Source organism: Budorcas taxicolor, chromosome 1 (genome assembly GCF_023091745.1).
Source record: "Budorcas taxicolor isolate Tak-1 chromosome 1, Takin1.1, whole genome shotgun sequence".
NCBI classification, from domain to species: domain Eukaryota; kingdom Metazoa; phylum Chordata; class Mammalia; order Artiodactyla; family Bovidae; genus Budorcas; species Budorcas taxicolor.
The window spans coordinates 196,747,245-196,766,612 of NC_068910.1; the positions used below are offsets into that span (position 1 = coordinate 196,747,245).

The 19,368-nt window shown below is 36.5% G+C and overlaps 1 protein-coding gene across 1 annotated transcript in view; it reads left to right on the plus strand.

Moving 5' to 3' along the window:
• The window catches only part of STAG1 (stromal antigen 1), a 465,665-nt gene that overhangs the window by 297,306 nt on the left and 148,991 nt on the right, over positions 1 to 19,368 (plus strand). The window contains exons 8-9 of the mRNA XM_052642913.1: positions 6,948 to 7,099; positions 9,023 to 9,096. Of these exons, the coding sequence (XP_052498873.1) occupies positions 6,948 to 7,099; positions 9,023 to 9,096 (226 nt within the window). The remainder of the gene's footprint in view (positions 1 to 6,947; positions 7,100 to 9,022; positions 9,097 to 19,368) is intronic.

Consider the following 19,368-nt stretch of genomic DNA (forward strand, 5'->3'; position numbering starts at 1 on the left):
GTGAAAACAAATTCCATGTTTTTATTATTTCTACTAAAAAATAATTATGGTAGGAGAGTAATGCTGTCATTTGATTTAAAATTCCAGATTTATAAATGTTATATGGTAAAATGTCACTCTTCTACCTGTGGCTCTCAGGCAACAAATTCTCTTCTCTGGATGCATCCAAAATTTCCTGTTTCTAATATATCTTTCCAATGATATTTTATGAATATGATAGTAAATGCATATTTAGTGAGAGGCAGTATGGTATAGTGGTTAAAAGCTTAGACCGTGGAGCATGATGGCTGCAATCAAATTATATCTCTGCCAGCTGCTGGCTGTGTAATTTCCAAATCTCTAATCTGTACCTCAGATTTCTCTTATATAAGAAAGAAATAATTATAGTACTTGATAGAGTTATGAGATACAAATGAATAAGTGTGTAAAAGAGCTTAGAAGACTGGCATATCATAATAAATAATGCATTCCTTCTTTATGCATAAATGATAATATAATATACACACTGACAATCATCTTTTTTTTTCTCCGTTAACAAGTGTATTGGTAGACTTCTTTTCAGCATACAAATCATGCCTCATTTGTTTCCAGTGACTAAACTAGCTCATTGAATCAATATGACATCCAGTTTAATGGCTTTAGAAACTAGTATTTTGATGATGATGTATATATGTTAACCATCTCCACTTGTTGTTTAGTTGCTAAGTCATATCCAACTCCTTTTGCAATCCCATGGACTGAGGCCCACCAGGCTTCTCTGTCCATGGGATTTCCATGCAAGACTACTATAACATGTGGAAATTTCCTTCTCCAGATGACCTTCCTGACCCAGGGATCGAATCTGCACCTTCTACCTTGGCAGGCGGGTTCTTTACCACTGAGCCATGTGGAAAGCCCTGTTTCCACTTAGATACTTAATAAGCACAAGACTTTCCAATTTCCCTTGCATTTGCTGCTTCTCTAATTTCCTATATTATCATATTCTTTCAGCTTTACCTTGGAAATATATTTCGGATCTGATTTTCTCTCTACCTCTTGCTGCCACTCTAATCAAAGCCAGAATTGCTTTACTGAGTTGCTTAAGGCCAAAAACTTGAGAATCAGCTTAATAAGGTTTTGACAAAATATGTGCAGCTCTTTTTCAGTGTTCTATTTGGTCTTCCTTCTTCCACCTTTACTCCTCTATAAATGTTCACACAGCATTTTAAAAAATAAATCAGGCTATTTCTCACCCACACCAAAATTTCCAGTGAGTCAGTCATATCTCCTTTAGATTTCATTCTTGTGTTCTAACTAGTTCCTAGTAAAACTCTTGTAACCTGGCCTTTTCATTTCCTCCTCAGCCTTGTCTCTTGCTTATTTCTGTGCTTCAGCCACACTAAATATGTTGCTCTTTTTATGAACAGTTTACCTCATAACCTTTGGACCTTTTATTCCTTTTCCCTGGGACACAATTCTGTTATAAAATCTTGTTCATCGCCTCAGTTTATGCTTAATTATGAGCCCTTCAGAGAAGCCTAGCTAGCTTGTTTGCTCTCTGTCCTTTTTTGTTGTTGTTTTCAGTTGCTCATTCATGTCCAACTCTTTGTGACCCTGTGAACTGTAGCACACTAGGCTTCCCTGTCCTTTCCTGTCTCCAGGAGTTTGCTCAAACTTATGTTCATTGAATTGATGATGCCATCCATATCTCATCCTCTTTTGCCCCCTTCTCCTCCTGCCGTCAGTGTTTCCCAGCATCAGGGTCTTTTCCAATGAATTGGCTCTTCACGTCAGGTGGCCAGAGTCTTAGAGCTTCAGCATTTGTCCTTCCAATGAATATTCAGGATTGATTTCCTTTAGGATTGACTGGTTTGAACTCCTTGCTATCCAATGGTCTCTCAAGAGTCTTCTCTAGCACCACAATTTGAAAGCATCAATTCTTTGGCACTCAGCCTGCTTTATGTTAAGCTCTCACATCCGTATACATGACTGCTGGAAAAACCATAGCTTTGACTACGCATGCCTTAGTCGGAAAAGTGATGTGTCTGCTTTTTATTACACTGTCTAGGTTTGTCATACCTTTTCTTCCAAGGAGCAAGCGTCTTTTAATTTCATGACTGCATTCACTGTCTACAGTGATTTTGGAGCCCAAGAAAATAGTCTGCCACTATTTTTCCATTCCGTTTTTCCCTATCTATTTGCCATGAAGTGATGAGACCGGATGCCATGATCTTCGTTTCTTGAATGTTGAGTTTTAAGCCAGCTTTTTCACTCTCCTTCAAATTCATCAAGAGGCTCTTTAGTTCCTCTTCACTTTCTGCCATTTGTATGGTGTCATCTACATATCTGAGGTTATTGATATTTCTCCTATCTGCATGATATACTTTGCATACAAGTTAAATAAGCAGAGTGATAATATATATAGCCTTGATGTATTCCTTTACCAGTTTTGAACTGGTCAGTTCAAAATTGTTGATTCTAATCTAATCTAATTAGTCCGGTTCTAACTGTTGCTTCTTGACCTGCATACAGGTTTCTCAGGAGCGAAGTAAGGTGGTTTGGTATTCCTATCTCTTTAAGAATTTTCCAGTTTGTTGTGATCCACACAGTCAAAGGCTTTAGTGTAGTCAATGCAATAGAAGATATTTTTCTGAAATTCCCTTGGTTTTTCTATGATGCAATGAAGGTTGGCAATTTGATCTCTGGTTCCTTTGCTTTTTGTGAATCCAGCTTTTTTTCTGTAATTTCTTGCTTTACGTACTGTTGAAGCTTCAGCTCAGTTGTGTCCGACTCTTTGTGCCCCATGGACTGCAGCACACCAGGCCTCCCTGTCCATCACCAACTCCCAGAGTTTACTCAAACTCAGATCCATTGAGTCGGTGATGCCATCCAGCTATCTCATCCTCTGTCATCCTGTTCTCCTCATGCCTTCAGTCTTTCCCAGCATCAGAGTCTTTTCAATTGAGTCAGCTCTTCACAACAGTTGGCCAAAGTATTGGAGTTTCAGCTTCAACATCAGTCCTTCCAGTGAATAGCCAGGACTGCTTTCCTTTAGGATAAACTGGTTGGATCTCCTTGCAGGCCAAGAGGCTCTGAAGACTCTTCCAACCCCACAGTTCAAAAGCATCAATTCTTCTGCGCTCAGCTTTCTTTATACTCCAGCTCTCACATCCATACATGACTACTAGAAAAACCATAGCCTTGACTAGACAGACCTTTGTTGGCAAAGTAATGTGTCTGCTTTTTAATGTGCTGTCTAGGTTGGTCATAACTTTTCTTCCAAGGAGTAAGTGTCTTTTAATTTTATGGCTGCAGTCATTATCTGCAGTGATTTTGGAGCCCAAAAATATAAAGTCTGACACTGTTTCCATGGTTTCTCCATCTATTTGCCATGAAGTGATGGGACCAAATGCCCCGATCTTTGTTTTCTGACTGTTGAGCTTTAAGCCAACTTATTTGCTCTCCTTTTTCACTTTCATCAAGAGGCTCTTTAGTTCTTCACTTTCTGCCATAAGGGTGGTGTCATCTGCATACCTGAGGTTATTGATATTTCTCCTGACAATCTTGATTCCAGCTTGTGCTTCATCTAGCCCAGCATTTCCCATGATGTACTCTGCATATAAGTTAAATAAGCAGGGTGACAATATACAGCCTTGACGTACTCCTTTTCCTATTTGGAACCAGTCTGTTGTTCCATGTCCAGTTCTAACTGTTGCTTCCTGACCTGCATATAGGTTTCTCAAGAGGCAGGTCAGGTGGTCTGGTATTCCCATCTCTTTCAGAATTTTCCACAGTTTATTGTGATCCACACAGTCAAAGGCTTTGGCATAGTCAAAGAATTTTGCACATTACCTTGCTGGCATATGAAACGAGTCCAATTGTGTTCTGTCCTTTTTACCATACTTTATTTTTCTTAACCATATTTTATTTTTATTTAACTGATATATTTTTTATTTTATATTATCTATTGATACTTTGCCTTCTCCTCACTAGACAATAAATTTATGGACGCAGATACTATCTCATTCACTTTTCGGCTTCTAATACTCAGAACAGTGCTTATTCCGGATTGGCAGATGAGTGGGAAGCACTAAATAAGTATTTTTTGTGGCAAAAGACTAGTTTTTGCATTACATTGTTAGTGTCATTTTGTTAATAGACTCAATATATATAAGATTATTCTGTCAGATTGTTATGAAAATTTCTAAAAACTTACTTGCAAATTTATACTTCTTTTCTTTTTTTACAACAGGAAACATTTGTTTTTCTCACTAAGATGTTTATAGTTTTTCTTGGAAGTCTCTGTGGACTAAATAGGGATTAGCTGGCTAGACTCTAGGCTGCAAGTGTGTTTTCACTCCAAGCTGCAATTTCGATTAGATGTGCTCAGAATTTCTCTCCTCTGGAATCAGCAGCTCCCCAGAGCATGTTCTTGTTATGACTTTAACAGAAGCACAAGAGGCCAAATCAAATCATTTAAGAACAGATTTATACTTTACTGAACTGGTAACAAGCCATTTGTATTCTGCACATATTTGCATAGCACACTCTTAGTAGTACAGCAGTAGAACAAGTTTTTCATTCCATAGCTAACCTTTAAAATGTGAATGCTAAATGAAGTATTCACTTTGGTAAACAAAGAGAAGATACTTTCAAAGTCCATATAGACCAGGTTGAATTCCTGTAGTATTATTCATTTGTAAAATTCTTTTAATAATACCAGTAAATTGTAATACATGCTCACTTTATGCAGGAATGAGTCTTTTTTCCGGGGACTCTCATCCATATCACAGTCCCCATATTGTACCTATATTGTTACATTAGGAGTCTTCTTCACTGGCTGTATTTGCTTGTATGTTAGTATTTAAGGTGAAAGTTTCAGTGAAGTTGAAATTTTACATATTCATACACATTAAATACTGTATTATCTAATATATTTCTAATATTAAATATATTACTAATATATTTCTAAAAATATACTGATCATTTTACATTTCTTCTGTTTTAGTATGTTGATATATTTTGTTGTTGATATATATTTAGAGTGTGAGAACGGTCATTACACAACTGACAGTTGAGGAGTTTGGGATCTGGGTCCGCAAGGCAATACAACAAAACAAAAAATGGTTAAGTTCAAGCGCATTAATGTCTCAGCTTCCACTGATTAATTCCAGACAGAGTTGGTGTAAATTTAAATGCTTTCCAACTCCTTGATCTTCAAGTCATTTTATTTTAGAAGTCTAGAAGTATAAACAGAATGAAGCTCCATTTGGGTATGACTTTGTATGCTTAGGACAAACTCCCTTAAAATATTATCCCTAAAAGAAAAGTTATTCTTGACTTAGGCAGTTTGAATGCCCCTGATCAATTCTGTCTTTAAGCTATTCTTTTTTATACAGGTTAATTTTAAAAGCTCTTTTAGCTTTCAGAGTTATTCTACTGACAAGTGTGTAAAATGCTGTCAAATCATTAGCCTATATTTTGAAACACAAGATTTCTCAATATATCATATTTAAATGTTGTATCTCAGGAAAAGAGAAACGTTTTATTTAAATGCATTTCTAACAGCTCACTAACTTAAATGCATTTTGTTTTTAGGATTTTTGTGTTAATATTTTGGTTTGAGGGCAGTATCAATTGATAGTATCCAAAACATAGATAGAGTTTCAGAATAACACATGTGTATGTGTGTAGATGAATAGAAAGATATAGATACAACATTATGTATATATGTTTATGTGTAATTAAAGGAAATTTTGGAAGTTTTAAAAGAAATGCACGCTCATTTAATTATGGTACATATTTGTATTGGTTCTTCCAAAACACCCAGTAGTAACTTAGCATTCATATTGCAGATAAGTAAACTAAAGGGAAAAAAGGGGGAGATTATTTTTCCATCACAAGTTCTTCTGTTCCTTTAACAGATTTCCCTATACTCTCATCATTTAAATGATGAAACTGAATAAGAATAGACAAAAGATTAAATATTGTATCATACCCGTTCCTCAGAGGATTTGAAACAGAAGTTTGAAAATATTTAAATACAGATTTATGAATACAGGTGAATGTTTAAAAGTACATGAACACTGTGACTGGGGAAACTAGATCAACGAGAAATTCAGAAAATATGTTTTTGATGAATTTAATGTGTTTCATAGGTTCAGTCCATTTTTCAGGAATCAAAAGTTATGCCATTCACTGAGTTGAGGAACATAGGGAAAGAACCATCTATGGGAATAAAAGTCATAAATTGATTGTACACAGCTGAGACACCTCTGAGGCATCTAAGCACAGGTATTAAAGAAGCAATTGTATACACAGAACTGGTAGCTAGAAGTGAGGTCTAAAAGGCTTGGTTAGTAGTCTTGCCTGAAGAATCCCATGGACAGAGGAGCCTGGTGGGCTACAGTCCATAGGGTTGCAAAGAGCTGGACATGACTGAAGTGAGAGCACACATGCACACACTTAGCTTTGTGTATGTTTGAAGGTGAGGGAAAGTTGTTGAAGATGCTATTTAAGTTCTTCATGCTGATAATTAGGATGAGTCAGTTGTGGGGGTAGGGGCAGTGTTTGGGTTTGGAATTTTTTTTTCTTATTGTTACTTGTTTGTGTCTCCACCATGCAGGTTGTAGGATCTTAGTTCCCCAACCGGGAATTGAACCCAAGGCCATGGCAGTGAAAGTGCCAATTCCTACCCACTGCACCACTGCAGAACTCCCAGGATGAGTCTGGTTTTCGTAGGAATATTAATAAGCCAAGCTTATAGGGACACTGGGAGAGAGAAAATTTTTGCAGACTAAAATGATTTTATTTCCATAAAATAATTTTTCTTTTTATTTTAATTATGCCTAGATTATCAAACATAGAAGTTGACTAGTTTCCTTCCATCATCCATTTCTGCTACAAAATTGTAAACTTTTGAAGTTCTGAATCACAGGTGAATACTATAATCTTCCTTTATTTCATAGCCATGAAGCTCATGACTGCTCTGGTGAATGTTGCCTTAAACCTCAGTATTCATCAGGATAATACACAGAGACAGTATGAAGCTGAGAGAAATAAAATGATTGGGAAGAGAGCCAATGAAAGGTTGGAGTTACTACTTCAGAAACGTAAAGAGGTAAGTTTCACAGTAGCTGAGATTCTTCAATTTGTTTTTTAAAGCTAGATTGTTTGATCTCAAAGTTTTCAAATGAATCTGGCATTTGATTCCAGCCAGTGGTTATCTGAGTGCAGTGTGATGGCAGAAGAGTATCACAAAACAACCCTGTTTAGAAAGAAAGTGGTCTGAGAGTTAGATAACTGAAAAAGATTATCAAGCTATGAAACCAGAAAGCACAGTAAATATTAACATCAGAACTAGGGGCCAAAAAGTTGCATTCCACGAGAAAGCCAAAGACTGTATATTTGTAGTGTATGAGACATTTCTGTGAATAATAAGATTGGCCCCAATTTTGTAGTGAAAGTTTCATGTATGGGTTGAAAATGATTTTAAACTAGATTTTTATGGGCAACATTTTTTCATCCAATCAGAAATAAAATTTTAGAGGTACAGTATTAATCTCTGTTTTACCTTGAAAAAAGAATAATATCTCAGTGCTATAAACACATCACTGTCAACAAATACTGGGTTATAACTGGCAATAAGAGGGAACAAACTTATGATTGATTAAATTATAGTCTGTGATGTATTGGAGGGCTAAGGCTGGTAAAGCAGATACCACAAACTGATTTTTCTTTAGGACAGAAATTTATTGTCTCACAGTTGTATAGGCTGGAAAGTAGAGGATAACTCTGATCTTCACATGGCCTTCTCACTGTGTGCGTCTCTGTTTTCCTTATAAAAAGGAGACATCAGTCAATTAGATTTGAGGTCCATCCTACTCCATTATGACTCCAAGTTAACTAATCACATCTGCTACAACCCTATTTCCAAATAAGATTTGAGGTCTAGGAGTTAAGACTTCTGTATATGAAGTTTTGAGAAACACAGTACAACTCATAGCACATTCCATACTAGAAATAACTGTAAGTAAGTTTTGGAATTGTTCTTTAGTAAGTCCTGCTAACCAAACTGTATACCTCTTATATAAATTATTAAGTTTTTATATAATAAAGGTTGCAAAAGTAAATTTAAAGTAGGTTTCAATAATTTGAATGATTCCCAAACTTATTTCAGTAAAACTGAAAATAAAGCATATATTAAAAGAGGAGATCTGAAGGTATTTTATTGTCACAGTATTGAATGTACTTTTTGTTTCACTGGTTTTATTACTTTTGAGTAATAATTGAACTCAGATTTTAACTTCAATGAGTAGTAATGCCTGAAATTTCTTTATCTCTTTTCTATAGTATTCATTTTGTTGCTGCATTTCATTACTAATGGCTAAGATGCTTGCCGCCTTGTAGTCCTCCTATATTGGGAATTTCACCTACACTCACTTTGAGGCTAATCAGATGTAGACTAATATTTGGATACTTTAGGTGAAATAGGAACTTTCCTGTACAATGGCAAATATAATAATCAAGAATTATCTGTTACTGAGAAAAGTAAAACCAAGCAGGGGACCTGGTTTGGACAGGAGAGGTATATAAGTTGAGGCCTATTCCCAAAGCAAATGATATTTCGTGATAGTCATCTGGTCACACTTAAACCATACCACTATTTTTTAGTCATTGTGTAATACATGTTGCTGCTTCTAAGTCACTTCAGTCGTGTCTGACTCTGTGCGACCCCATAGGCGTCAGCCCACCAGGTTTCCCCGTCCCTGGGATTCTCCAGGCAAGAACACTGGAGTGGGTTGCCATTTCCTTCTCCATTAATACATGTTGAGAGAGACAGAAAAAGGTTCTAAGCGAATGTAGTAAAGCTATAGAGAAAAATGAAAGGATCCTGGTAATTTAAGACATCTGTTGCACAATACTTAAGAAAAAGGATTGAAAATTACACAGAATGAGAATAATCATGAATTTAAAATGATTGGAACTCTTTATTTCAAATAAAATTATTAGTATTTTAATTTTTATTTATTTTTCATTTCAGCTACAAGAAAATCAGGATGAAATCGAAAATATGATGAACTCTATTTTTAAGGGTATATTTGTTCATAGATACCGGTAAGGGATTTTAAAAATCATTTAGAAGATTTTTAACTTAATTTGTAACTTCTTTGTAGTCCTACTCAATTATAAAAACATAAACTCTTTAATTACTTGTTTTGTTAGCTGGAAAGCACTATTGTAAATGAAAGCTAAATAAATGTCATGCTGTTAACTGTGGTCAAAATTGTACCACAGCTATCATTGACACGTTCTTCCAGATTCAGAATATATACTGTTGGAGACTTCCTGTGTATTCGCGTTTGTACTAATTTCATTTTAATTAATAAGATATCAGTAAGTTAATGTGGCCTTAATATGATTTCATTATCTTCATTTTTGAAAGAATTAAATTCCATGCTTAATGCCCCATTGTACACATCTTATTATATGATCAAATTAACCAGCGGTCTTTTAAAAATTGTTATCGGAGAAATGTGTACAAGAAAGGACACCTCTGCAAATAATGCAGCATCTCTGTAATATCATCCTTCTTTACCTTCAACTATATGCATGAAAGTAGGAGCAACATATACTCCTGAAGTTTTTTTGTCATGCTCTATTTCAAGTGTCTCTCTTTAAAACCTGTGAACTTTTAAAATATTAACTACAAGAGTGTATTTCTTAGAGAATTAATGAATCATATACATATGCTTGTTGTTTTCTGTTAATTAGGTGTGATGTTTACATAGATAAGACATGGATACAGATAATAGGACTGTTTTTTTAGACACCTTTGAAACTTGTGATGGGCCAGTTAATTTTAAAAGTTAATTAAAACAGAAAGTAGGGGGAATTTTTTTTTTAAAGGAAAAATTGTAACTTTGATAATTTACTTTAAATCATTTTGATGTCATTCAAAATATAAAACTCTTGAAATAGAACCAAGGCTTTTACTATTGAGTGTGGATTCTCTGAATGGAGAATCACATGCTCTTCCTTCCATATACTGGGCTTTCCTGGTGGCTCAGCTGGTAAAGAATCTGCCCGCAGTGCAGAAGGCCTGGGTTAGGAAGATCCCCTGGAGAAGGGAAAGGCTACCCACTCCAATATTCTGGCCTGGAGAATTTCATGAACTGTATAGTCCATGGGGTCGCAAAGAGTAGGACACGACTGAGCGAACTTCACTTCATAATAAATTATCAACAAATTAATTTTCAAAAATGCAAGAATTTCCTTGAATTCCTACCTGCTGTACAGTCTTTTTGGACTTCCCCAGCGGATCAGTGGTTAAAGGACCTGTCTGCAATGCAAGAGACACAGGAGACGTGGTTTCAATCACTAAGGTAGGAAGATCTCCAGGAGAAGGAATCAACAACCCCCTCCAGTATTCTTGCCTGAAAAATCCTATGGACAGAGGAGCATGGCAGGCTACAGTCCAAAGGGTCGCAGAGTCACGCATGAGTGAGTGATTGAGCGTGTACATACATACATAAATATAATTAACATAAAATAAATTGTACATTTAAATGCATAATTGATGTTTTGGCATACACACACACACACACACCTGTAAAGGTGACAGGCAAGGTATATCCATATCCTGGAAAGATTTCTCATAACACTTTGTAATTCCTCCCTTCCTACCACTCTTCACCTTCCCCATCCTTAAGCAATCATTAATCAGCTAACTGATTTGTTTACATTTTCTAAAATTTTATAGAGATAGTATTTACATATTGTACTCCTGTTTCTCATTCTTGTCTCCTTCTAATTTCTTTCGCTAATAAAGTCTTTCATCCTTAAGACTGAACTGTAAGTTTTTCGTAGATTAACTTTGTTGAGTTCAGAAAGTTTCGTATCTTGTCCTGGCTTTCTGAGACTTCATTAGGAATAAATGCTGATTTTTGTCAAGTACTTTTCTCCGTCTTTTGAGTTCATTTTGTGGTTTTTCTATTTTAAGACTATTAATGTGGTGAGTTAATTTGGTTGATTTCTCATATGTTAACTCAACCTTAAGTTCTTGGGTTAAAACCCACATAATCGTGATGTATTATTTTTCTTTATTTGAATGTTTTTATCACTATAAATTCAGATTTATTTTTTAAAGTACAAATGATTTACAGTATCATGTTTCTGGTACACAGCAAGTGACTCATATATATATATATATACACACACACAAAAAAAATTTACATATGCTTTAAGTCCCCTATAGGAGCATGAGTTCTGTCCTGAGAGCAAATTTTTAAGTCCAATGTGTTGATAAGTCCAACAAAGTTATCCTGAACCCCCAACTAACACAGTCGGCTGTATAGTACAGTAGTGTACTTAGTCGCTCAGTCATGTCCAACATCTTTGCAACCCCATGGACTGTAGCCCACCAGATTCCTCTGTCCATAGGGATTCTCCAGGCAAGAATACTGGAGTGGTTGCCATGCCCTCCTCCAGGGTGTCTTCCCAGCTCAGGGATCGAACTCGGGTCTCCTGCATTGCAGATAAATTTACCAGCTGAGCTTCCGGGGAAGCCCATATAATACAGTACCATAGTGTAATAGTTTTATAATACTTTTATACATGAGTAATACACAAAAAGCAAACAAATTTTTAATCTTTACAGTATTGTAAAAAGTACAGTATTACAGCAGCTGACATAGGACTTGGCGTTGAGTGAATAAGAAAGAAGAGGTGCTGACTGTAGGAGGGAGGAAGGATGGGAGATGGTAGAGCTGAAGGATTGTCAGCAATAAGAGAGAGCAAGGTGCAGTTTCACTCACACCTGACGATGATTGTACCGCTTCTGGTTTCTTGCAGGATTCAGTTCTGTGTATTCTCTTGGGGGAAAAAAAAATGATCCTGTGATACGTAGCTCTATTTTTCTTACCATAGATGACACAGTACCACTGGATTGCATTCTGAAGCTTGTTGCTGAAAGCTTCATGTACTGGTCTACGTTAAAGTCCTGTGCCTACAAAGAAATAACACTTCCTCAGATAAAATCCCCTAGCCATTTCCTGCATCATGGATCTCTTCAGTCTTTGAGTTACTTCTTTCTCTTCTTGTTTTTTCTCTGAGCTTCCAATTCCTGGCACTTCTTAGCAGTACCACTTATATTACTGCTGCTCTTACGCTTACTTCTAGACATCCTGGACTTACATAAAGATACTGTACTACTGTACTCTATACAGTATTTCACAGTAAAGTACAGAAAAGAACAGCCACTGGTAGAGGATGCACACACATGACAGTGTATGCCGGACATATGAACTAACTTACATAAATCGGACATGCAAACACACATTCTCACCTTTGAAATTTCACAACTTGCAGGTTTGTGTGGAGGGCACTCACTGTACATGAATGTAAATCTATTTTTTTCCTAATTTTTTTGCCATGTTGTTCATTCGCTAAGTCATGTCGAGATCCTTGTAGCCCCATGAACTGAAGCATGCCAGGCTTCCCTGTCCTTCACTATCCCCCAGAGTTTACTCAAACTCATATCCATTGAGTCGGTGATGCCATTCAACCATCTCATCCTCTGTTGCCCCCTTCTCCTCCTGCCCTCAATCTTTTCATGCATCAGGGTCTTTTCCAGTGAGTCAGCTCATCACATCAGGTGGCTGAAGTATTGGAGCCTCAGCATCAGAAGTTCCAATGAATATTCATTGTTGATTTCCTTTAATACACTGTCTAGGTTTGTCTTCAGAGAAGGCAATGGCAACCCACTCCAGTACTCTTGCCTGGAAAATCCCATGGACGAAGGAGCCTGGTAGGCTGTAGTCCATAGGGTCGCTAAGAGTCGGGTACAACTGAGCGACTTCACTTTCACTTTTCACTTTCATGCATTGGAGAAGGAAATGGCAACCCACTCCAGTGTTCTTGCCTGGAGAATCCTAGGGACGGCAGAGCCTGATGGGCTGCCATCTCTGGGGTCGCACAGAGTTGGACATGACTGAAGCGACTTAGCAGCAGCAGGTTTGTCTTAGCTTTTCTTCCAAGGGGCAAGCATCTTTTAATTTTGTAGCTGCAGTCACTATCCGCAGTAATTATGGAGCCCAAGAAAATAAAATATGTCATTGTTTCCACTTTCCCCTCATATTTGCCATGAGGTGATGGGGCCAGATATCATGATTTTCACTTTTTAAATATTGAGTTTTAAGCCAGCTTTTTCATTCTCCTCATTCACCCTCATCCAGAGACTCTTTAGTTTCTCTTCACTTTCTGCCATTAAAGTGGCAGAAGATTTGTGCACTGTGTAGAGAAGGTGCTGTGACTAATCAGAGATGTCTCACGTGGTTTGCAAAGTTTCATGCTGGGGATTTCTTGCAGGAAATGCTCCAAGGTCGGATAGAGCAGTTGAAATCGATCGCAGTCAAATTGAGACTTTAATTGAAAACAATCAATGTTAACACTGTTCAGGAGATAGCTGAGATACTCAAAATATCTAAATCAAGCATTGAAAATAATTTCCACCATCTTGGTAATGTGGAATGGAAGAGATCTTAGGGCAAGTGGTATGAACCAACCCCAACCACACCAAAGGCCACTCTTCATCCAAAGAAGGTTATATTGTGTATATAATGGGATTTGAAAGGAATCCTATTAACTTTTGTTAATTGGTTACAGTGTGTCTAGGTGTGTTCCTCTGTGAATTAATCCTGAGTGGGAATTTGGGTGACTGTTTTCTTTCCTTGGTTAGGAAAGTTTCCAGCTCTTCAAGTTCTTCCTCCACCTCTCTCCTCTCTTTCTGGGACCCCTATAATGTAAATATTATTCCGCTTGATGATTTCCCAGAATTCTCCTAAACTTCCTCATTTTATATAATTTTTTTTTCTGTTCTGTGGCAGTGATTTTCACTACTTTGTCTTCCAGCTGATACATTCTTCTGCCTCTTGTAATCTACTGTTGATTCCTCCTGTTACATTTTGCATTTCAGTTATTGTATTCTTCTGTTTTGTTATTCTTTATATTTTCTAATTCTTTGTTAAAAATGCCTCGTTTTTTGCTCCATGCATCCATTCTTCGCTCAGTACCTTTCATCATCTTTACAGTTATCACTCTGAACGCATAGGTAGATTGCCTGTCTCTACATCTCTTGGTTGTTTTTCTGTGGTTTTATCCTGTTTTTGTCTGAAACATATTCCTCTGTCATCTCACTTATCTTCTGTCTAGAACTAATCAGTTATACTTATTTTTTCTTAAGAGAACGAGATTTTGGTTCTTCACTGTTTTTGTTTTCTGTTTCACCTGAGGACTGCTCTTTTTATTATTATTTTCTTTCGTCTGCTTTCTTTAGGTTTCCTTCCTTTGTCCTTAGTTTCTCAAGGTGGAAACAGAGATTGTTGATTTAATCCTTGCTTTTCTTTCTGCTATAATTCCTTGTTGTTTAGTCAACTTGTTGTGTTCAACTGTTTGTGACCCCATGAACTGCTTGTCATTCAGTTTCTCGGAGTTTGCTCAAATTCATGTCCATTGGGCTTTCCTGGTAGCTCAGATGGTAAAGAGACCTGGGTTTAGTCCCTGGGTTGGGAAGATCCCCTGGAGAAGGAAATAGCAACCCACTCCAGTAATCTTGCCTGAAAAATCCCATGGACAGAGGGACCTGGGGGGTTACAGTCCATGGGGTCACAAAGAGTCAGACAGTCTCCATTGAGTTGATGATGCCATCCAACCATCTCATCTTCTGTCATCCCCTTCTCCTACCTTCAGTCATTCCCAGCATCAAGGTCTTTTCCAATGACTCTGCTCTAAGCATGAGGTGGCCAAAGTATTGGAGCTTTTTTACTCCTATAATTTTCTTTCTTAGCAGTACTATACCTGTTTTCCCTAGATTTGGATGTGTGGTGTTTGCATTTTCATTTAGTTCAAAATACTTTCTGATTTCCCTTTGGGCTTACTTTTTTGAACCATGGGTTATTTAGATTTAGAAGTTTTGTGTATATTTGCAAATATCTCAAAACTTTCTTTTTATTTTCTCCTAACTTAAAATCATTTTAGTCAGAGAATATACTTTGTATGATTTAAATGTTAAGTTTAATAAGATTTGTTTTATGTACCACAGTATGTTCTGTTGTGATAAACTTTCCTTTTGAGTAGGAAAACAGTATGTATCATGCTTCTGTTTTTATGCCATTTAGGTCAGAGTTGGTTTATGGTTGGTTAAGTCTTTTCTATCCTTACTGATCTTCTTTTTATTCTAACAATTATCAAGAGGGATTTTATAAGAGTACTTTTTGTATTCTTAATTCTGGTGTGTTATCACATAAATGATTTTTGTAATTTTCCCCAGCCTATGACTTTATTTTCTTTCTTCATGGTACCTTTTGAAGAGCAAAAGTTTTCAAATTCAACACAATAATTTATCCATTTTTCTTCTTTGGTTATGCTTTTGATGTCATATCTGTGAACATTTTGCCTAACCCATTCTTATGCATTATATTCTAGATTTTTAATCATTTAAGTTAATTTATATAACCTATTTTAAGTTAATTTTTGTATATGGTGTTTATAAGGGTATAAGTATACTTTTTGCATATAGGTGTTTATTTTTAGAAGCATCATTGGTAGAAGGCTGTTCTTCAACTGAGTTGCTTTAGCGCTTTCCTGGGAATCAAATTACTATAACTGCAAAGTTTTATTTTTGGATTTTTAAATCTTTTCTTACACCCATACCACCTGTATTGATCTCAGTACTTTTGAAATTTTTTAAAAGCTTTATTGAGATCTAGATGACATATAAGATACATACATTCAAGGTGTACAACAAAGTCCTTTGAAACACATATATTTTGAAATGATTAAACTCCAATAAAGTTAGTTAATACCTCCATCACCTCACCTTTTAAAATTTATAGTTGTGGTAATATTTTAAAATTACTCCCTTAGTAGCCTTCAACTGTGTAATACAATATGGTTAACTGTAATCGCCATACTGTACATTAGGTCCCTAGACCCTTTTTATCTCAAACGACAAGTTTGTTCTCTTTGATCAGTACCTCCCCACTTTACTCCCAACCTTAGCATTTGGCAACCATCTATGTACTCTGTATTTCTGTAGGTTCACTGTTTTAGATTCTACATAAAAGTGAGAACATAAAATTGTATAATTAGATTGTCAGTCTTTACATAAAAGCTTGCTGGAATATTGATGGAGTATATAATCAATCAGTACTTCAATATGGAGAGAATTGCCTTCCTTATTATATTGCATTTTCCATTCTGTGAGTATAGGTTGTATCTGCATTTACTTAGATATTCTTTAGTTTCTTTTAGCAATTTTTATTATTTTCAGTATATGTCTTTATTGCTTTTATTAAATTTATTTCTGTATGTTTTCATTTTTATTTTATTATAAATGGGAGTTGTTTCCTTAATTTTTCTTCTAGACTCCTTCTTATCGATATGTTAAAAATATAATTCCTTTATTCCTCAAAAATTATAAAATATTTTCATTCATTCTGTGGTTTCAGTGTTTTGTTTTTTTAGATTCGTTAAGATTTTCTGCATACAGGATCATGTCTTTTGTGAGCAAAGACACTTTTAATATTTACCTTGACTCTCCAGTATAATATTCAGTAAAAATTGTGAGAGACAACAAGTTTACTAGATGCCCTCTTCCAAAAATACAGTCCATGTGCATAGAAGAATATATTCTATTTTGTTACATCTTCCCATAGACCTTTTGTTATTATGAAATGTCCTTTTCTAATATGAAACATCTTTTTCTTAAAGACTTCTTTGCCTCATAATAACATACCTAAAGCTCTTTTCTGTTTGTTTGATGTATGACATCTTTTTCATCCTTTTATTTTCAATTTACTTGTGTCTTTGAACATGAAACATGTCTCTTATGAAGAGCCTAAGGTGAAGTGAAGTCGCTCAGTCATGTCCGACTCTTTGCGACCCCGTGAACTATAACCCACTAGGTTTCTCCATCCATGGGATTCTCCAAGCAAGAATACTGGAGTGGGTTGCCATTTCCTTCTCCAGGGGATCTTCCCGACCCAGGGATCGAACCCAGGTCTCCCGCATTGGAGGCAGACGCTTTAACCTCTGAGCCACCAGGGAAGCCCATATGAAGAGCCTAGAGATGGATATTGGGTTTTAATCATTAAACAATCTGTTTATTTTCTTTATGGTTGCTACAGAAATTTCATCCCATTAGCGTGACTAACTTCACATAAATACAGTTTCTTTGCTTCAGTATATCTCCATTTTCTTGTTCTTCCTTTGTAGTGTTATTGTCATATATCCTTTCTCTCTGTTTGTTATTGTCTTAACAGTGCCATCTTAACCATAATCCACTATCAGAATCTTATGCTATTGAATGAAATTACCACTATCAATATCTTAGGCTATTTAATGAAATTAAACAAGCAAATGTTCATTCTGTCTTCTCTGTTTACCCCGTTGTTAGCATTTCTAACATTCTTCATTTTCTTCTATGAATGTGAGCTATTATATGGAGTTATATTTCCTTTCAGTTTGAAGAACTTTTCTTTGCTGTTTCTTGTAAGGCAAGTGTGCTAGCAGTCTTTCTTTATCTGGAAATGCATTATTTCATCATCGTTTCTAAAAGATAGGTTTGCTGGGTGTAGAATTCTTGGTGGACAGTTTTATTTTCCTTGCAATAACTTGATACCTTTCTGCCACTTACTGTACTTCATATTTTCTGAATAAAAATTCAGTTGTTAGTCTTGCTTTTCCCCTGTACATCATGAGTCACATTTTTTTGTAATGTTGATTTTTCTTTTCTTTCCCATTTTTCTTAGCTTTCCACAGTTTCTTTATCTGTTTAGATATGGACCTCTTTCTGTTTATCCTGAGATTTTGTTGACCTTCTTGGATCTGTAGATTAATGATTTTCATCAGTTTCAGAAGCTTTCAGCCATGGATTCTTCTAATATTTTTTCCTTATTTCTCTTTGTTTGGACTCCTTTTTCACATATGTTGGTACACATGATACTGTTTTTTAGGGTTTTGGAGCTTACTCACATTCTCCCTTTCTCTCTCTATCTCACTCCCTCTCCTCCTCTTCCTCACTCTTTCTCTTTCTTGTTTTTCCTTCTCAGTGTTTTTCATCTCAATTATTTGGATATCTTCTGTTATCTTCAGGTTTGGTGTTTTTTTTCCTGTCAATTCAAATATACTGCTGAAAGTATGGTGAGTTTTTAGGTTTTTTTATTGTGCTTTTCAGTTGGTCGTATTTTCTAGTTGGTATTTCTTCATAATCCACTCATGTCCTTCTCATGTTCTCATCTAATTCTTTGAATATAGCTTCTTGTAATGCATTGATTCTGTTTGTTAAATCTGCTTTAAAATTGTTGCTGTCTTTAACCACTGGGCCCACTCAGAGACAGTTTTTTTCAGTTCAGTTCAGTCGCTCAGTCATGTCCGACTCTTCGAGACCCCATGAATCGCAGCACACCAGGCCTCCCTGTTCATTGCCATCTCTCGGACTTCACTCAGACTCATGTCCATCGAGTCCGTGATGCCATCCAGCCATCTCATCCTGGGTCGTCCCCTTCTGCTCCTGCCCCCAATCCCTCCCAGCATCAGAGTTTTTTCCCATGAGTCAACTCTTTGCATGAGGTGGCCAAAGTACTGGAGTTTCAGCTTTAGCATCATTCCTTCCAAAGAAATCCCAGGGTTGATCTCCTTCAGAATGGACTGGTTGGATCTCCTTGCAGTCCAAGGGACTCTCAAGAGTCTTCTCCCACACCACAGTTCAAAAGCATCAATTCTTTGGCGCTCAGCCTTCTTCACATCCCAACTCTCACATCCATACATGACCACAGGAAAAACCATAGCCTTGACTAGACGGACCTTAGTCGGTAAAGTCATGTCTCTGCTTTTGAATATGCTATCTAGGTTGATCATAACTTTTCTTCCAAGGAGTAAGCGTCTTTTAATTTCATGGCTGCAGTCACCATCTGCAGTGATTCTGGAGCCCAAAAAATAAAGTCTGACACTGTTTTCCCCATCTATTTCCCATGGAGTGATGGGACCGGATGCCATGATCTTCATTTTCTGAATGTTGAGCTTTAGGCCAACTTTTTCACTCTCCTCTTTCACTTTCATCAAGAGGCTTTTTAGCTCCTCTTCACTTTGTACCATAAGGGTGGTGTCATCTGCATATCTGAGGTTACTGATATTTCTCCCGGCAATCTTGATTCCAGCTTGTGCTTCTTCCAGTCCAGCATTTCTCATGATGTACCCTGCGTATAAGTTAAATAAGCAGGGTGACAATATACAGCTTTGACATACTCCTTTTCCTATTTGGAACCAGTCTGTTGTTCCATGTCCAGTTCTAACTGTTGCTTCCTGACCTGCATACAGATTTCTCAAGAG